Source organism: Salvelinus sp. IW2-2015, linkage group LG18, assembly GCF_002910315.2.
Source record: "Salvelinus sp. IW2-2015 linkage group LG18, ASM291031v2, whole genome shotgun sequence".
Lineage (NCBI taxonomy): Eukaryota > Metazoa > Chordata > Actinopteri > Salmoniformes > Salmonidae > Salvelinus > Salvelinus sp. IW2-2015.
The window spans coordinates 11989219-12010001 of record NC_036858.1 but is presented as its reverse complement, the minus strand read 5'-3'; the positions used below and the strand labels follow the sequence as shown (position 1 = coordinate 12010001).

General features: G+C 42.4%; 2 protein-coding genes across 3 annotated transcripts in view; one reads left to right on the top strand and one right to left on the bottom strand.

The window, feature by feature from the left end:
* LOC111978278 (uncharacterized) overlaps window positions 1-16244 on the bottom strand; it is a 30820-nt gene extending 14576 nt beyond the window's left edge. The window contains exon 1 of the mRNA XM_070448293.1: window positions 16154-16244. Within this exon, the coding sequence (XP_070304394.1) occupies window positions 16154-16164 (11 nt within the window). The 5' untranslated portion in view covers window positions 16165-16244. The remainder of the gene's footprint in view (window positions 1-16153) is intronic.
* Window positions 13488-20783, top strand: part of LOC111978277 (angiotensin-converting enzyme-like) — a 37280-nt gene continuing 29984 nt past the window's right edge. The window contains exon 1 of one of the 2 annotated variants that reach the window (XM_024008249.2): window positions 13488-13905. In XM_024008249.2, the coding sequence (XP_023864017.1) occupies window positions 13678-13905 (228 nt within the window). In that variant the 5' untranslated portion in view covers window positions 13488-13677. The remainder of the gene's footprint in view (window positions 13906-20783) is intronic. The other variant, XM_024008248.1, reaches the window with a different exon arrangement.

Genomic DNA, 20783 nt, shown 5'->3' with positions numbered 1-20783 from the left:
CCCACGACCCAGATCGACCAATCGGAAGGCCAGACTACAAGATCAACCTACTTTGCTTGTTGCCTATATARCCAGTACAAACTGTTTAGAGCACTCTCTTTTCCGACGATTCCATACGAGTCAGACAGAAGGGGCCGTGCTGCACGATTTACTAAGATATTTTTACCTGTGAATAAACTGCCTTATTATACAAATATCCACCTCGTCCTATGTCTCAACTTGATCTCCTGTCTCCAGTAAACGTTTTATCAACAAAACTAACAAGCCTGGTAAAATACAACAAAGGAGACAAGCGGCAATATTGACTGTTTTTTTTTTATTGATACAATAGGTTTGTGGGACCCGAGGGCCTGCCATGATTATTTTAGTGCGAGGGAACGATGCATCACCAAACGAGGGCATGGATTTCCAACAACTCATGGCCAGTCTGATTTAGATGTCGGACTACAACACAGTGGCTGATATGAACGGAAGGCTGATGACACAAGTAGCTCAACTTTTCCAACAACAATAGCAGCAGCTACAGCAGAGCACTCCTCCAGCGACTGCACCGGAAAGGGGCGTTCGTCGAGCAAGACAGAATGAGCTATCCATAAGTTCAATGTTTACAACTTGCACATTGGTGGTAGCTAACGTTGAATATTTGAGTCATGTAATGATGGTCTTTTCTGTTTTAATAGTGGGCAGCTGCACGAAAAGTCCAAATTTGTTTTGGGGGGGAAAAGTCCAACCAAGCAATCAGGGTTGTTTGTTGTTGTAAGATGGTTCTTAGCATTCTGAAATATGTTACATGAAATAGTTGTGCGAATATCATGCATAAATGTAATTTAATGTTTGTTCTTCGTCATGTCTCAGGAAGAAGAGACTGCACAACACCCGTGTACTGGGTCTACTGGTCAGTCGGCTGAGATTAAGGTACACAGATGGAGAGTGACGCATGGCAGATTTTGAAGGTGAATTGTTTCATAAAGACATGGACTGACTTTGCTACAGATTGTAACACCAGATAATGTCATTTAACCCCCCCGAATTGGTATCCATTATACTGGTAGTTACAGGTTAGGTACTGTTAGGTGTAGTACAGATAAACAGGAGTCTCATAAAATGTCCTTGCAGGGGTCAGTTTGAATGTAGAAAATGCTTTGTTATTAAAATAAAATATTCTTTACTCCATGAAGTAATCCAACAATGTGTACACCACCATCTTGTCTATTTCTTCTCTCATTGATTGGGGCTGTGAGAAAGGGAGAGGTGAGGGGGGCGGGATGTAACAATTGTGAGGTGTGAGTGTCAGGATAACTTAATGGCATGTCTCAGGCTGGACACACTGGCAGTCAGGATCTCTAGTCTCCACCGAGTGTTGTTAACACCCCATGGTTTCCCTTATCCAACAGGTGGAGAAACCAACTTTTGAGGGTTCAGAGATGAAACACCTAAGTTCTTCCGACTGRCATGGAAGTGGTTAGAGTCTTCAGAGGTGTAAGGATAATTAGGRGTTATTTGGTGCAGTGAAAGTCATGCAGGGGGTTAAGTATCCCAAGTGCAGGGGGTTTGCAAATGTTCATGCTATAACAATACCTTTTTCAGAGTCACACCACCTTCAAGAAAAATCTAAAAGGTGGTTGAGGCTGACTAGTTGCAGACACTTGTCATCTTACAATAMTTCAGAAAGGAAACACCACGTAGAAATGTTTAACCATTTATTAACAAATGAATAATTCAAGTCTTGTGATATAGGCTCTGCTCCTTCAGGGTAGCTCACTGTCCAAGCAAAGCATCAATACATACAATTGCATACAAGCAGTGAGAGCGGTAAGCTACATATATGTATACCAATCCCTCAAACAGAACCTGTTTGGATTAACCCTGGATTGTAAACTATCATGGTCAAAACAAATTGATGCAACAGTAGCTAAGATGGRATGACGTCTGTCCACAATAAAGMGCTGCTCTACCTTCTTATGAACGCTATGAACAAGGCAGATCCTACAGGCAGGTCCTTAGTTTTGTCACACGGACTACTATCAAGTCGTGTGATCAGGTGTCACAAAGAGGGATTTAGGAATATTACAATTGTCTCAGAACAGGGCAGCACAGCTGGCCCTTAAATGTACACAGAGAGTTAATATTCATAATATACATGTCTATCTATCCTGGCTCAAAGTAGAGGAGGAATTGACTTCCTCCCTACTTGTATTTGTGGGAAGTATTGCCATGTTGAATGCACCAAGCTGTCTGCTTAAACTACTAGCACACAGCCCAGACACCCATGCATACTCCACAAGACATGCCACCAGAGGTCTCTCCACAGTATGCCAAATCCAGAACAGACTATGGGAGGTACACAGTACTTCATAGAGCAATGACTACATGGAACTCTATTCCACATCAAGTAACTCATGCCAGCAGTAAAATTAAATAAATTTAAAAATCAGATGAAAATACACCTTATCGAACAGCTGGGACTGTGAAGAATCACACACACACACACACACACACACACACACACACACATACACACACACGATAACATCCGAGTAGTAGCCTGAGGGAACACACTTAATGTGTTGTGAAATGTAATATGTTTTTAATTGTAAATAACTGCCTTCATTTTGCTAGACCCCAGGAAGAGTAGCTGGTTTCAGAAAGGAAACACCACGTAGAAATAGGTTTAACCATTTATTAAGAAATTAATAATAAATCTTGGTGATATACAGTGCATTTGGAAAGTATTCAGATCCTTTGCTATGTGACTTGAAATTGAACTCAGGTGCATCCTGTTTCCTTAGATCATCCTTGAGATGTTTTCGACAACTTGATTGGAGTCCACCTGTGGTACATTTAATTGATTGGACATGATTTGGAAAGGTACACACCTGTCTATTTAAGGTCCCACAGTTGACGGTGCATGTCAATGCAAAAACCAAGCCATGAGGTCGAAGGAATTGTCTGTAGAGCTCCGAGACAGAATTATGTTGAGGAACAGACCCTGGGAAGGGTAGCAAAACATTTCTGCAGCATTGAAGGTCCCCAAGAACACAGTGGCCTCCATCATTCTTAAATGGAAGAGTCTTCCTAGAGCTGGCCGCCTGGCCAAACTGAGCAATCGGGGGAGATTGGCCTTGGTCAGGGAGGTGACCAAGAACCCGATAGTCACTCTGACAGAGCTCTAGAGTTCCTCTGTGGAGATGGGAGAACCATCCAGAAGGACAACCATCGCTGCAGCACTCCACCAATCAGGCCTTTATAGTAGAGTGGCCAGACGGAATCCACTCGTCAGTAAAAGGCACCACAGCCCGTTCGGAGTTTGCCAAAAGGAACCTAAAGGACTCTCAGACCATGAGAAACAAGATTCTCTGGTCTGATGAAACCAAGATTGAACTCTTTGGCCTGAATGCCAAGCGTCACGTCTGGAAGAAACCTGGCAACATACCAACGGTGAAGCATTGTGGTGAAAGCATCATGCTGTGGGGATGTTTTTCAGCAGCAGGGACACGAGCGTGCACAGTGAGAGTGACATGATAATCTCAAACCTAGGCCTACAATATAGAGTCTACCTATACTATATGATGGTAAGCCATGAGAGAAGATAGATGATGACCTGATATCAAGAAGAAATAGACCCCATAGATACTGAAATATGCCTGCATATTAGTGTCTGAAATCAGCTCACAAGAGGTTTCCATTAAGGGCGATTAACTCTTGATCGCCATTGCCATGTGGGTGTGTAGCAAGCCCATGGCATGCTAGGTAAATGGTAGTATCAACAGCCAATCCAACACGGCTGGAAGCAATAGTGAGCCTTGATTGGTCATCACACTGCGATACAGCGCCAGCTTTCTAAGGTGATAACAATCAAAATCGGAGGGAAAAAGATGGGGTTGGAAGTAGTAATCATTTTAAAATGAGATGTACTTCTGGGAAATATGTGCTAAAACGATGAAAGACCAGGGAATGTTTAGCCGGCAACAGACTAACACACTCCCGAGTATCACAAAATATCACGCTGCTCGACTGCTGGACAGAGCACGTAGCAGCCCACATCATTTGGGCCAGCACGATGGTGGTAGATATGAGGCACGCTCAGCTACAGAAATGACTAGCAGAGTGAGCTGCATCAGGGTATAAGATGCCTGCATACGGACGATGAACAAGCATGCATGATGACTCGCATGAGTGGCTACGACTATCCTAAAAATAGTATACTCCTAAGATATGCCTAACTTGTTGCTTCATGAGCACTACAGCGAGAATGAAGATGACAGAAGTAATTAATTGACAACCGAAAGAAAGCCTGTTGATCCTGTAAGGGGGCAATATGGGATCAACCAGACAATAAAATTGATTGCACCAACCAATGCATAAATCACAATGATGCACCATAAATACACAATACATTAACTCTTAAAGGAGAATATATATACTAGTGAATGTGCATGTATCACCACAGCATTAAGAGTTGCAGTATAACATGATAGAACCAGTGTGACAGACATAACAAAATGCAACAGAAGATGAATTAATAACAGGTGCCAAAACATGATACTTGAATGAAGCGATCACTACAATTAGCATACAGTACAATAGCACATAGTAGAATAGTTGTCACTATGCTGTCACTGAAAACTACAAGACGGACCGACATGGAGGGACTACCTATGTGTAATACATGACATATGATTTAACATGGCTAATAAATACAGGGCCTAAACCTACTGCAGCAGATGAGATGACTAGCGTGACTGAACGATAACATTAACATGTATGCCAATAGTCTGACTCCTTGCAACAGCATGCACTAATGAGCTTGCAATACTCTGGTTAGGTCAGAGCAGAACAGCAAGTGTAGCTATACAAGCGCACTACTCCAGACCAGTCGGTACGTTAAATTGAATGCGTTCCTAGCTAAACGTGTAATGGAAGGTTCCAGAATCTTGTGAACTGCATGACACACAATAGCTACTATCAATATTGATTGCTCCACTAAACGAATTAGCGGCCGCATCAGACCAAATGCTATCAAATCGCAGTGATAAGCACCATCTCCTTGCTCATGTCATGAAGAAAACATCAGTACTCACTGTATATCGATGCATAGAGGTTTGCCTAGCTACTTCCTCCTATATGAGGAGGGATGATTTTCTGTGAAAAGCTTATTTCTCTCAAATGTTGTGCACAAATTTGTTTACATCCATGTTAGTGAGCATTTCTCCTTTGCCAAGATAATACATCCACCTGACAGGTGTGACATATCAAGAAGCTGATTAAACAGCATGATCATTACACAGGTAATGATCATGCTTGTGCTGGGGACAATAAGACCACTCTAAAATGTGCAGTTTTGTCACACAACACAATGCCACAGATGTCAAGTTTTGAGGGCGTGAGTAATTGGCATGCTGACTGCAGGAATGTCCACCACAGCTGTTGCCAGAGAATGTAATGTTAATTTCTCTACCATAAGCCGCCTCCAACAACATTTTAGAGAATCTGGCAGTATGTCCAACCGGCTTCACAACCGCAGACCACGTGTAACCACGCCAGCCCAGGACCTCCACATCTGGCTTCTTCACCTGCAGGATTGTCTGAAACCAGCCACCTGGACAGCTGATGAAACTGTGGGTTTGCACAACCAAAGAATGTTTCTGACAGTTTGTGCAGACAGTCTCAGGGAAGCTCATCTGCGTGCTCGTCGTCCTCGCCAGGGTCTTGACCTGACTATAGTTAAGCGTCGTAACAGTCTTCAGTGGGAAATGCTCACCTTCAATGGCCACTGGCACGCTGGAGAAGTGTGCTCTTCACAGATGAATCCTGGTTTCAACTGTACCGAGCAGATGGCAGACATTGTGTGGGCGAGCGGTTTGCTGATGTCAACGTTGTGAACAGAGTGCCCCATGGTGGCGATGGGGTTATGGTATGGGCAGGCAGGCATAAGCTACGGACAACAAACACAATCCATTTTATCAATGGATATTTGAATGCACAGAGATACCGTGACGAGATCCTGAGGACCATTGTCGTGTCATTCATCCGCTGCCATCACGTCAAGTTTCATTCAGCATAATAATGCACATCCCCGTGTCGCAAGGATCTGTACATAATTCCTGGAAGCTGAAAATGTCCCAGTTCTTCCATGGCCTGCATACTCACCAGACATTGAGCATCTCTGGATTGACTTGTACGACAGCTTCCTGCCAATTCCTGCCAATATCCAGCAGCTTCGCACAGCCATTGAAGCGGAATGGGACAACATTCCACTACAGGCCACAATCAACAGCCTGATCAAGAAGGAGATGTGTTGCACTACATGAGGCAAATGGTGGTCACACCAGATACTGACTGGTGTTCTGATCCACGCCCCTACCTTTTTATTAAGGTACCCGGGACCAACAGAGGCATACCTGTATTTCCAGTCATGTGAAATCCATAGATTAAGGCCTAATGAATTGATTTAAATTGACTGATTTCCTTATATGAACTGTAACTCAGTAAAATCTTTGGAATTGTTGCATGTTGTGTGTATATTTTTGTTCAGTGTACGTTCAACAATATATTGAACATTTAGCCAAATCAAAAATTTTATATTTTCATAATTATTTAAGATATGCAGTAAAGCTTTACATGACACCATTGTTTGCTTTGTAGCACCTACAGATGAAACATTAAGGAGTCTTAAAGGAGGCCTGGGTAAGGTCAAAATGTCATAAATATGCCAACTTTGATAAATTATTTCTCAATGATATTTTAAGATACAAATGTGAAATATACAGTGTCAACAATCCTTCCTCCAAAGGACCATTCTATGGATGACATTTCGTGAAAATCCCCCAAATCGTGGTATATTTTTGTCTGGGTTTCTCTCGTCTGGGTTTCCCCCTTCTCTCTTCCAGTGGAGGTCGGTGCCGTTTAAAATAATGGAGGACGATTCTTTTTTTATGAGCATGGCCTTATTTCTATTACAGCATATTGGATGACTGTCATTCATATTCCATTCACCCAGCTCAATGTAACATCGATAGGTTTAGGCTACTACATGATACTCTAATGTTCCCTATACCCATCATGAGGTTGCTACAACCTAGCCTATGAATGAAAGTTTACAATGTAGGTGGACAGGTTGAGAGAAATTTGAGTAATCAAGGTGACATACATTGATACATTCAATACTGCCTTGCACACTCTTGCCTGCATTTAGTTGATATAGGGTTTAATCATTAGTCCAACAGTTGCAAACGAGAGTTTCTATTTGACAAATTCAGGTATGTTTATCCCTGTTCCGTTTGCTTCCATTTAAGAAATGTTTTTCAACAGAAACGGCGGAATGAAACACAGTTTGCTTTCATATAGCGTGTGCCGAGTAGTCGAACAAAACGAGTATCGTAACGGATATTGGCAATTCTCTGGATATGATTATGATYGGAGTATTTTTTGTAATTATCTGTGATTGGGGGAAAAAGTTTTTTGGGGAGTCAGCAAGCATCTTTCTCATGTCAGTCAGTCACAGAGTTGTTAAAGCATACTGTACTGTCTTTGAGTCAGTCATGTGCGGTATAAATAACTCAACTGTACATTGATCCTGTTGTTTTGATTGGATAGAGTGAAGCTGTATTTATCTGTCCACTCGCTTCATAATTTCACCTGATCCCTTTTCTTCGCATGTTTTCGGTCTGATCACTTAGATTGCTGCTGCCTGCTTCTATGATAAATCACATGGCAAGGACATTGCTATCAATGTCGCAATTCAACGGCTCAGGCACGAGACGTATGTGGCAGGGTCTACAGGCAATCACAGACTACAAAAAGAAAACCAGCCACGTCATGGACACCGACGTCTTGCTTTCAGACAAACTAAACACCTTCTTTGCCTGCTTTGAGGATAATACACTGCCACCGACGCGGCCCGCTACCAAGGACTGCGGGCTCTCCCACTCCTTCTCCGTGGCCGACGTGAGTAAGACATTTAAACGTGTTAAGCCTCGCAAGGGTGCCGGCACCCAGACGCCATCCCTAGCCACGTCCTCAGAGCATGCGCAGACCAGCTGGCTGGTGTCTTTACGGACATATTCAATCTCTCCCTATCCCAGTCTGCTGTCCCCACATGCTTCAAGATGGCCACCATTGTTCATCTGGACAAGAGGAATACCTATGTAAGAATGCTGTTCATTGACTACAGCTCAGCATTCAACACCATAGTACCCTCCAAGCTCATCATTAAGCTTGAGGCCCTGGGTCTCAACCCCGTCCTGTGCAATTGGGACCTGGACTTCCTGACGTTGCCGCCCCCAGGTGGTGAAGGTAGGAAACATAATCTCCACTTTGCTGATCCTCAACACTGGGGCCCCACAAGGGTGCATGCTCAGCCCCCTCCTGTACTCCCTGTTCACCCATGACTGCATGGCCATGCACGCCTCCAACTTAATCATCAAGTTTGCAGATGACACAACAGTAGTAGGCTTGATCACCAACAACGACGAGACAGCCTATAGGGAGGAGATGAGGGCACTCGGAGTGTGGTGTCAGGAAAACAATTTCTCACTTAATGTCAACAAAACAAAGGAGATGATCGTGGACTTCAGGGAACAGCAGAGGGAGCACCCCCCTATCCACATAGATGGGACAGCAGTGGAGAAGGTGGAAAGTTTTAAAGTTCCTCGGCTTACACATCACGGGCAAACTGAAATGGTCCACCCACATAGACAGTGTGGTGAAGGCGCAACTTTTACAGATGCATAATTGAGAGCATCCTGTCRGGCTGTATCACCGCCTGGTACGGYAACTGCACCGCCCACAACCGCAGGGCTCTCCAGAGGGTGTTGCGATCTGCACAACGCATCACCGGGGGCAAACTACCTGCCCTCCAGGACATCTACAGCACCCGWTGTCACAGGAAGGCCAAAAAGATCATCAAGGACAACAWCCACCCGAGCCACTGCCTGTTCACCCCGATACCATCCAGAAGTCCAGGTTACATGCATCAAAGCTGGGACCGAGAGACTGAAAAATAGCTTCTATCTCAAGGCCATCAGACTGTTAAACAGTCGTAACTAATACAGAGAGGCTGCTGCCTACATACAGACTTGAAATCATTGGCCACTTGAAAAAATAGGTCACTAATAGGTCACTTTAATAATGTTTACATATCTTGCATTACTCATCTCATATGTATATACTGTATTTTTATACCACCTATTGCATCTTGCCTATGCCACTCGGTCATCGCTCATCCATATATTTATATATTATTATTCCATCCCTTTACTTAGATTTTTGTGTATTAGGTAGTTGTTGTGGAATTGTTAGATTACTTGTTAGATATTACTGCACTGTTCGAACTAGAAGCACAAGCGTTTCGCTACACTCGCAATACCATCTGCGAACCATGTGTATGTGACCAATACAATTTGATTTGAATTGATGTATCAAGCTAACAATGTGCATAATATCTAACAAGTGAAGCAAGGGTAGGGAAAGTTGAGGAAACACAGACACAGAGGAGCGCACATACACACCCACCCCTTGGCGCTTCTCCTAATCTGCAGCTTTTTTTGCAGTGAGAACATGCAGGGAGGTATTTTGCCAACATCTATTTAAGTCTGTTAAAACGCTTCAGTTTTTTTCATGAGTATCATCCGATCCGACTATCAACTGTCAATTTACGGATACGAGTACGAGCACACTCCTACTTTCCTAGCAGCCTCATACAAACAGCATGACCCCTTTGATCGGATCGTTGGATAATTCCGTCTTGAATCTATGCTCTCTCCTCCTCTCACCTTTTCCCTTCACTTGTGGAGTTCAGTGCACAACATCAGCTGTCTGAGACCAGGCGAAAAAACCTTTCAAAGCCAAATCTTCATATCATAACCACTACACAAAGCCTACAAGTTTGTCACCGTATTAGCTAATGTCAAGTCAATATAGCTACTAGAACTAACACGTTAGTAAACCCACTACAATCATGCAGTGCACTGTACAGTTAGGAAGCAGTTTAGCAGTTACACCGACGGGCCTTGTTGGCAATGAATTAATCAAACCAAAAGCTTACCTTGACTTGGAAGAGTTCCGGTGTTGGATAGCCATAGGCAGCTAGGTAATATACCATCCCTCTCTGTTTGAGTAGGCTAAACTAGCTAGATGCATTTGCTAGCTAAGTAAGTGAAAGTGAAATACAAAATATAGCTCTCTTGCTTCTCCTTAATTTTTGAAGAAATTAATTTGTTCAAAACTGTTAAACTATTGTCTTTCTCTCACTTTGAGTCAACTACTCACCACAATTTATGCACTGCAGTGCTAGCTAGCTGTAGCTTATGCTTTCAGTACTAGATTCATTCTCTGATTCTTTGTTTGGGTGGATAACATGTCAGTCATGCTGCAAGAGCTCTGCTAGGTTAGAGGACGTCCTCCGGAAGTTGTCATAATTACTGTGTAAGTCTATGGAAGAGGGTGAGAACCATGAGCCTCCTAAGTTTTGTATTGAAGTCAATGTACTCAGAGGAGGACGGAAACTAGCTGTCCTCCGGCTACACCATGGTGCTTCCTTACACAGTGCTGTTGAGGCTACTGTAGACCCCTTCCTCCTCTCAAGAGCCTCCACTGCTTTCTTCCCTCCCTCTTTCCCCCTCCTCTGCCCCCTCTCTTTTCCCATCCCCAGCTTACTGTAGAGAGAAAGAGGAAGCAGAAGAGAGAGAGAAAAAGAGAGAGAGAAGTGTGTGGAGTGCCTTACAGACCCCAAGCTCGCTTTGCAGTGGGATATTGAGCTATCTGCAACAGCAGTGGTGCAGGATTTGGCTTTGGGCAAAGGAGCGAGTGCTTGCCATTCCAATCATTACTATTGCTGTACAACCAGGAAGCATTGAAGAAAGAAAGAGAGAGACAGAAAGAAGGTTGGGAGGGAGAGAAGAAGAGGGGGGTGGAAAGGGATAGATAAAACGAAAAAGAGATGGGGAGAGTGGGGTATGTTGAGCCATTTTTTTACATTCAGCAACACTACGTCAAGGGAAATATAGTATTCGTTCTAACAGAGTTGAGGAGTAGTGAACTTCATGTAGTTTAACTAGTAATTTAATTACATTTTGCTGTAGCTTGGTGGAAGTTTAAAGTCAAATCTTGGTTGTGTTTTCAGTAGTGAACAACGTTTTTGCCATGTAGTGGTATAGCTAACTACTGGAATTACACACTATTTTTGCAAAATGAAACTAAAACATGGGTAAAGTAGGCAAGAATTTCCTTTATTTTTTGGTATCAGGCCTGTCTAATTCTCACTTGAAACATACAGTGCATTCGGAAAGTATTCAGACTACTTTACTTTTTACACATTTTGTTACGTTTTATTCTAAAATGCATTAAATTGTTTTTTTCTCCTCGATCTACACACAATACCCCATAATGACAAAGCAAAAACCGGTTTTTAGAATTCTTTGCAAATGTATAAACAATTTAAACTGAGATATCACATTTGCATACAGTAAGTATTTAGACTCTTTGCTCAGTACTTTGTTGAAGCACCTTGGCAGCGATTACAGCCTCGAGTCTTGTTGGGTATGACGCTACAAGCTTGGCACACCTGTATTTGGGGAGTTTCTCCTATTCTTCTCTGCAGATACTTTCAAGCTCTGTCAGGTTGGATGGGGAGCGTTGCTACACAGTTATTTTCAGGTCTCCAGAGATGTTCAAGTCTGGGCCCTGGCTGGGCCACTCAAGAATAGTCAGAGACTTGTCCCGAAGCCACTCCTGCGTTGTCTTGGTTGTGTGCTTAGGGTCATTGTCCTGTTGGAAGGTGAACATTCGCCCCAGTCTGAGGTCTTGAGCACTCTGGAGCAGATTTTAATCAAGGATCTCTCTATGCTCTGTTCATCTTTCCCTCAATCCTGACTAGTCTTCCAGTCCCTGCCGCTGAAAAACATCCCCACAGCATCATGCTGCCATCACCATGCTTCACTGTAGGGATGGTGCCAGGTTTCCTCCAGACGTGACACTTGGCATTTAGACCAAAGAGTTCAACATTGCCCACCGGGTATGGAGTAAATTGAGCATAGGGACAGAGTAAGTTAGCTTGCCTGGCTACCCAGATTCCTTGCTCTGGCCAAACGCTACGCCCACAGACGTTAGTTTCTTCTCCGTAATAAGTCTGGATCTGAGTATCTCTGGAACATGAACACATTCGGGCCGTCTGATTGGTCCAGAAACCAATGTTTTGGGCCAGAGCGGGAACACACATGGGTAAATTGGCAGTTCAAAATTTAATCATTGGCTTTGATTCTTCGATTGCTTAGAGATGATCCAATTACTGATGACTTTCTTTTTTACAACGCCCCTAGTGACCACAAACTAGTTCAATTATGGCACTCAGACTTCAGTATGGAGCAAATGAAAGAGCAGCGGAAGAATTTACTGGGAGTCGTCAGGCTAAAGTTACGCCACCTTGGAGTAAGTGGGTGATAGTGCTGGTAGGTCAAAGTTGAATTAATGGAATGGGGATGTGGTATATTGTACATCTTAAATGTATGCCTACCTTCAGATATAGAGCTCTCTGTTCAATTTCCATTTCTTGACCAGTTGTCTGGGACAGGGATGTTGTTTCCATGTGCCAATTCGTAAGTTCTCAGCATTTGAGGCTACGCAAGATACTGGTTTGCAAGATTCTTGATATGATCAGCAAGCTCAGACTCCCATGTCATCAGATAAGACCTTGTGTGCCTCTGCTACTCTATCATAGCTTCTTTCACACAGGCACATTGGTTCTTTTTTTGTCAATGTACCTCTTCAGTGTCATTCAGTCAAATTTTTTCATCCCTTGCTGCTGCTCAAATGGACTGCTTCCTCTCAAGAAGCTCAAGGGGGGCTAGATCCCTGCTTGTTTGACTTTTCTATAGAAGGGGCATGATGTAACAAAAAAAAGTACTACATTGAGTTCATATGCAGAAATCTAAAAATACTATGCATAAAACTGACAAAATGTACTCATCATTTGTATGGGGTATGGTGGCCATTGGCTCAACCCCAATGCAAACATTTTGACTATATTAGCCCACACAGCCACAAGGATACACTTTCACCCTAGGTTTAGGACCTCATATTGTAGCTTATAGAGACCCCCAACATGTATAAAACAATCTATATATTTTGGTTTAGATACAAGCATCATGAAACCTATAACAACATTTTCCATGTGGTTTCTTCCTTCACAGACTCCATGACATGACCTCTTCCTAAATATCACATGAAAACTTTGTGTATGGCATCCGCTCTCATCAAAACCCATTGGGTGAGAGCACCAGAGGTCCCTTCCCTCTGACCTTCTCCTCCAATGGGTTTTGAGAAGGAGACGAGGCGAGAGCATGCGAGGAGTATGTGATTGAGATCTTCCCAAGGGGTGGCTCAACTAACCCTTTGGCCTAACTTACCCCACTCTCCCCTACTGTTCGTAAGTGTGCAGGCAAGCAGTGCTGGAAAGTGGAAAGGGGAAGGGTGCAGAAAAGTGTGGGCTGGGTTAGACTGCTAGCCACTTAAAAAGGAGCCGACTGTGGCGGCTCAGCATTTGAGGAACCGACAGAGGCAGTAGGAGAAGAGAAGCAGGAGGGAGACTTGGATGAGAAAAACCCAGGGAAGGTGTTAGTTACTCTACTCTCACAGCAACAAGTGTATTTTTAGCCTTCTCCACTTATCTCTAGGGCCAGAATGGAACGAATGCTTTGGGGAGCGGTGGTGGTGCTATTGCCACTCTTGGGACTCTGTCAATTTGTCCTGCCACCCGAGTGGGTGCCAGGGACCTTCCCTGCCACAGAGGCCGGGGCCAAAGACTTTGTCACTGCCTACAATACCGCCGCTGAGCTGGTCATCTACCAAAACCAAGAGGCCAGCTGGACATACCAGACCAACATTACGCCCCACAATGCCGAGAAAAAGGTAGGACCCCTCCCCCACTCAGCACTCAGAGGTGTTTGAATGAAATGTTGACAGTTGTTTAATTACTTAGTTGTTGGCCTCTTCAGTCCAAAGCTAACCACTATGGACACGTTTGTTGTGAGTAACTGTGAGAAAGCTAACTGTGCTTCCTCACTAGTCACATTACACAGTATACATGTTGTTCTAATTGCTTGGTCACCTCACCAAACATTAATTTTGGTTGAGTAGGTTATACCTATGTAATCTAAACTAAATCGTTCCTGAACATTGAAGATAAATAACAGTAGGGGAGAGTGGGGTAAGTTGAGCCATTTTTTTGCATTCAGCATTTCTCAGTCAAGGGAAATATTATTATTTCTAACGAAGATATCTACATATTTTAGGATGTTTGTATCCCTGGAAATAATCAGAATTAATGTAAACATTAGTTTTGAAAACATAGCTTGTCCAAAAAGTGGTCTCTTGGCACAATTTTCCCCGGGTTTGGGGTAAGTTGAGCCGCGGGACAGGGTAAGTTAAGTCGCCTACAAATGTCTGTACTGAAATAAATACTACCACTACCTTTTTAAAACCATGTACACTCATAACTGTATTTGAATCATATTTTAAGACAGGCTTAACACAACACTTTGTACTTTTTAAAACACTTTTAACATAGACCAGGCACTGTTACCTCATATCCCAGTAATAATGCCTTGCATTACGCCTAGGAAGAAAACACTTTAATTTGCTTAACTTACCCCATGGCTCAACCCTAGTCAAAAAATCCTATAGAAAATGCTATCAGATTTATATCGGATTATAATTATTGGAATCATATAAAATACAATTCTATAGGTTAGAATCGCATAGGAGTCCAATAGGACTGGATCCAAAATCTGATAGGATTTCTTGGTTGGTCACACTGCAAATGAACTTGCAGCCTTGAATCACGCCAATATTACGATGGTGTGTGAGAACCTCAGGGAACTATCACTGGAGTGAGTAGGCAAATATATGGAGATTGTGCTCTGGAGACACAGGAGAGAGGCTGTTCTTCAGTTTGCTGCTCTTTAATCTTGATTACAGTTGAACATATGTGCAGGTGTCTGTGCAATATTTAGCTGTGAGATTGTCCAATAAAGCTGTATTTATCCAATTGTGGTCTGAAATAACAATGAATAGAATACTATCGATGCTATGGCTTGATGGGTTCTAATAAAGTAGGCAGGGCGAATGAACAGACTTGTTGCACGGTCACTATGGTTAAAATTGTGCATAAGAGTATGTTTTAACTCTGGTTAAACTAGTGAGAAATGTGTGTACACAATCAGCCTAAATTGAAATGTTGATTTATTTGGACAGTACGTGTTACGTTACAGAACCTCATGTTTTGACCACATCCTTTTAACCTCTGGTTAGTGACGTTAGTATGAACGTTTATAGTGATCACAATGACACAAAATCGATTGCTTAAAACAGATCAACATCATTGGTTTTGTACCTTTGATTTTGTCATACATGCTGGTGGTCTTACGGCGTTGTAGAATGCTGGTTGTCTTCAGCATGTTGTCCTCTAACGAGTGATACACAATATTTCCAGTTCCATGTGGTTTTTGAATTGTTCGTTTCAACAGCGCATACAACTTGATTTCCGCCCTAATCAATATGAGTGGCGCATATGCAGATTAGGGTGCTCGTAAAAATAAATGATATGATTACTATTGTGGCACATGTATGTGTATGTAGTACATTTTATGTTTAAGATATCACAAACGGATTATTGATTTGGACACTTCACAACGGTGTTTTGACACTGGGCTATTTATCAAAAGTTATTGTCAATGGGAAGCAGCAACAGCATCATTTTCAACTTACAGTATGTTTTAGGAATAGAAATAGAACTTTCAACATTCATTTCCAATAGTATTCTACTTAGTTAAAAAAAGATGAAAAGAAACTGCTTAAAACTGCTGAATGAGTCCAAAAACATGTGATTTATTTTGATGAACTACCAGAAATCATGAAAACGGGGTTGACTTGCCTATAATAGCAACAAGGCACATCTACTTTATTTAGCAATAACAAACAAGAAAACATTTATCCTCTGCGATAACAATCCAGTGACTCAAAAAAGACATACACATGGCTACAACTAGGCAAAATGTGGCTAACAGTAGTTTCTTAGTTAGCATAAAACTCTGTACAATGATGAAAATATGACTAAAACATTGACAACTTCTTCTTCGGAAACAAATGATGTACTCACAGTTCTTGCATTCACACCCARTAAAGGATAAAACTGGTAGAATAATACTGTTAGCAAACCACAGATTCTCTGCATAGCCACAGGTGGCAAACTGAATTTGGAAGTAAGGCTAATTAACACTGCTAGYTGTGACATCAGCCACTCTTAAAGGGACAGGCTTTCTTTCAAGTTAATAAAATAGAAAGGAATATAACTTWAAAAAAATGTTTTATTATTATTAACCCATCCACCACTGGATGAGAGATTGTGACGGATTGAGAGATTATGAGAGATTGAGAGATTGAATTATAATTATGAGAGATTGAATTATAATATTATTATTATAATAATTATAATTATAATTATTAATAATTATATTATTATTATTATATATATAATATTATTATATTATAATAGTTTCTATCAGTTTCATTACTTTACTTTGAGCCTAGTCCAGCATCTTGTTGGATGAGTACCTTTTGTAAATACCTGCACTTGCTCCAAGAGCCTTAAAGAGATAGTTCACCCAAATTACATATTGGCTTCCTTACCCTGTAAGCAGTCTATGGACAAGGTATGACCGAAAACCATGATTTGGTCTAGTTTCCCTGGCATTGTTTCCAAATGCTAACRTTTAAGCATTTGTGGCACAAATCCCATTCAAGTAATCAGACTGATATTTAAATTTTTCGTGCATCATGTCCAAATCATCCGAAATTATCTCCAATATATTGTGAAGCTTACCAATGTCACTTATAGATGATTTGAACATTATGCGCGAAAAATCCTAATATCAGTCCCATGGCTTGGATGGGATTTGTGCCACAGTTCCAGCCACTGCCAGGGAAACTAAACCAATGGATGGATTGCTGTCATACCTTGTACATAGACTGCTTACAGGGTAAGGAAACCAACGAGTCATTTTGTAATTTGGGTGAATTATCCCCTTAAAATAAAAACCATGCACTGGATATTCTACTTCCTGCCTCTCCTTGCTAACCAACACCAGCCAGACAGCCTGAACCATTCAGGGCAAGTAAGGAGCCTACCATCCACCCTTACAGTAACACTTTACTGTATCGTCCCTTATGTAGGCATTCATAAAAGGCTTTGTGAATGTTGTATAGCTGGTAAAAAAAAAGGCTTTATGGGGGTACTGTAAAGTGTTACTGAGTTGTGTTTGCCAGGGCCGGACTGGTTCCTTGTATGACAACAGCACCCATAGAGGGATGTTTGTTGGGTTGAGCCCCGCACGGCTTTACAACCAACACTATTCATCCTCATCCAAAATTATATGCTCAGTTCCTCCCATTTCTGCCAACTCGKCTTGTGTTTCTTCTGAAATCATCAAAAGGACCCAAACACATGTGGTTCGAGCGTCTCCGAGTCTTGAATGAAGCCCGAGGGGGGTGTGGAGAGGGGAGAATTGGCCAACTTATTTTTATTAAGTTCAGAAGCCTGCTTCTTTTCCAAGCATTGTACAAAATGCAATTTCACAGGTTGATGCACTTGACATTTTATAACATGGATTTCCTAAGATAAACAATAAAAGACTGTAGTGCGGTTTAAATGGGACTTTTCAGAGTGGAGTAATGAGACATTTGCATGCTACTGCCACCAGCTTATTTTTTACTGCTCCTCCCGYCTCACCATATGCTAGCAGGAGAACATTTGCATAATCGTATGGGCTGGTTATGTTTCGCTGGAGACTGAAAAATGAGAAAAAGTAGAGCCACCCAGGCATTTTGAAGGGATCAATGAAACTGCAGAGGTGTGAGGCAGTATTCTGTAGCTCTGAGAGATAAAAGCACACACAAAACACCAGGCATTGAGCGTCTATGCCTCAAGAGTTATTCTCCCTAGCCAGACGGCTGTCTCAACAGGGTTTTCCTCTACTAGCCAGGCTTAGAATGGAACGATGGCTCCACCACATGTTGGTCACAACAGGTGTAACCTCTCCGGAACCCAGCCCGTGTCACCGGGGTCAACTTACACAATGCCCGCTGCTTTCCTCTATCCAACAGTGAGCCGAGGATGTGAGGTGAAAGAAAAGCAAGCTCTGGCCTGACTGGTAGGTTGCCAGTTATGAGCGCTATTATTCCTTACACATCAAAGATGGGATCAAAGGGAATCAGGGGCTTTGCATTCTATAAGATCTGGCAGGCAGAGGGGAGCCTGCCAGGTCTCTCTCCGAGTCTCCTCCCCACAGGCCCCGACACTGAATTGGCATGACCGTCACATTGACTGGCGGGGGATGTACTGAAGAGTTAACCCCAACATTCCATTCAACTTGGGCTGGGATTACCACGTCACTGAGTTCATCTTTGTCTCAGTCCTTGTCTCAGACATGAGCTTTGTCCTCGTGGATTAGGCTGATGTGCAGAATCTGAGGCGAAATGTACTCTTATACTGTTCCATAGTAAAGCATGGTAGGTAGTTGAATTAGGTTAGATATATCCCCCCCACCCCCCGCATCTCTATGTAGACACACGTAGGGACGCACGCATGCACACACACCTATGATAACCTCGCGGTCTCAGAACACATTATTTCATCTCAGTGCAAATTAGCCCATGCCGAGGAGAGCAAAGGATCAAACAGCAGATATATTAACCCTCCGGACAAATCTCAATTAGGCTCTGAAAATTAAACTCTCAAAGAGCACCGCTGGTTTTGGGCAACCATCAGTTACTTTGAAACGCCGATGGAATATCAACTACCCCAAAAAGTACATGAAACGTGTGCGCCCACGGCTGTCAAAGCAGGTCCAAATCCATGGTGTTCTGCTTTCAAAAGAGGCTTCTTTAACGTTCATAGAGCACGTTTGAATGCAGCATTCGTTCTCCTCAGAAAATCTGAAATCATACAGAGTGAGGATGCAGATTTTCTGAGAAAAATGAATACTTAATTTAGCCAAACACTGAGAGTGCCACTTGAAATTGACTGCGGTTCCTAGTTTTTCTGAATCCCGATCTAAAATTGGATGGGAACATTTGACTGACGCGTGAAAGGAAATAGTTCCCTCCCCATATACCGCTTTACAAATGAACTTTATATWGACGAGAGGCTAAACAAGAGTGAACCCTTGGGCCCTTTGTGCAACGACACTACCCTGCAAACAATAATGAGTAGTTAGGATGTCCCCGGGACGTCACAAAATGGTTTTGTCTAGTTCCCTGTCTGTTCTGGCGACGTCCCCGAGGACGTTTTTTAGGACGATCTTGGGTTGTGTCAAGGTCCCAAACAGTGCTTTTCCCCAAAAAAATATTTAAACTTACATATTTGACCAAATTGACATAAATTACATTGTTTATTCCTACAGTAGTTATTATTTAACATGTCCTCACAACCTCTTGGCTGCTACGCCACCATGTCTGTATCAATGACTGATTTCACCTATAGGCCAATTCCTACACTTTGCACTTCAAAGTAAATCTCAACTCTGTTAAAAATACATGGAATACAAACTATTATATTTACATAGTGATTCAGGAGTAACATTAAAACAGAATAATATGGCCCACCATCATTAGACAAGTATACTAAAASTCAAATTGTTGAAATAAGTAAATTAAATCAACGAGAGAATAGTCAGATTCACTGATCATTTAAATAGCAGTGCAGAAGGCATTCTTTTGTTAAGTGCAGATATTTATTATAGGTARGACTTTGTGGCGCAGCAGAAAGATCAGCATACCCTAAATCATATTGGGGTACATGGTCAGTACTAAGTGATTATTTCAAATGTAATCATATTGTCATTGATTCAATATCTTTACACTATTTTAGCTGAACAGCGTAATACCTTACAACCCTGATACCATTTCATTTCATTACTTTACTTATAATGGTTTGGTAAMCTCCGGGACAATCAATGGGGGGGTTCACGGGACAATAACACAACGTAACAAGAATGTCCTAAAAACATCCTTGTGGACGTCCAAGGGACCAACAGGGAACTAGACAAAACCTCCAGAGGACCATGATACAATGTCCCAAGAACATCCTAAAAACGTCTTTGGGGATGTCCCCGGGACAAACCGGGAACTAGAAAAAGGTCCCCCAGAGAACGTTCCCAACTTCACGCGACGTCCTAAGGACTAGTAAAATGTAAACTTCCTGAAAATGTCCTACAAAAAGGTCCTGACACAGTCCTCTATGACGTCCTGGGAACTTACAGGGAACTAGACAAAGATCCCTTTCATAACGTTTCCTTGGAACCATTATGCAATGCTCTTAAAACGTTCTCAGAATGTCAGAGGGATAACGTAGTGCCAAAACTGTTAAGGTACCTGGTGGAAACGTYGCCGAATGGCCTCAGGACATCCCCTCGGGCCTTCGAATTAGAGGCAAACTTTCATAAGCGAGTGAACACATTCAACGGCCTTGAGAGAGAGAGGAGGGCAGTCAACAGTTTTTCACCTTGTCTTTATTATCCTATAGAAAAAATAKAAATATAGTTGGGTGTGGGACAGCAAAACTGAGGTTAAGAGAGAAAGAGGGAGGAGAAAGGTCAGAGTTAAGGCCTCAACACTGTTACCAGTTTTCCGTTCAGCCCATTGTTAATGAGTGGTGTTAGATACACATCAGATAAGCTGGACCTCAATGAAAACATCACTGTAACAGAAGCTACTTTCCTGACAGGATGTCT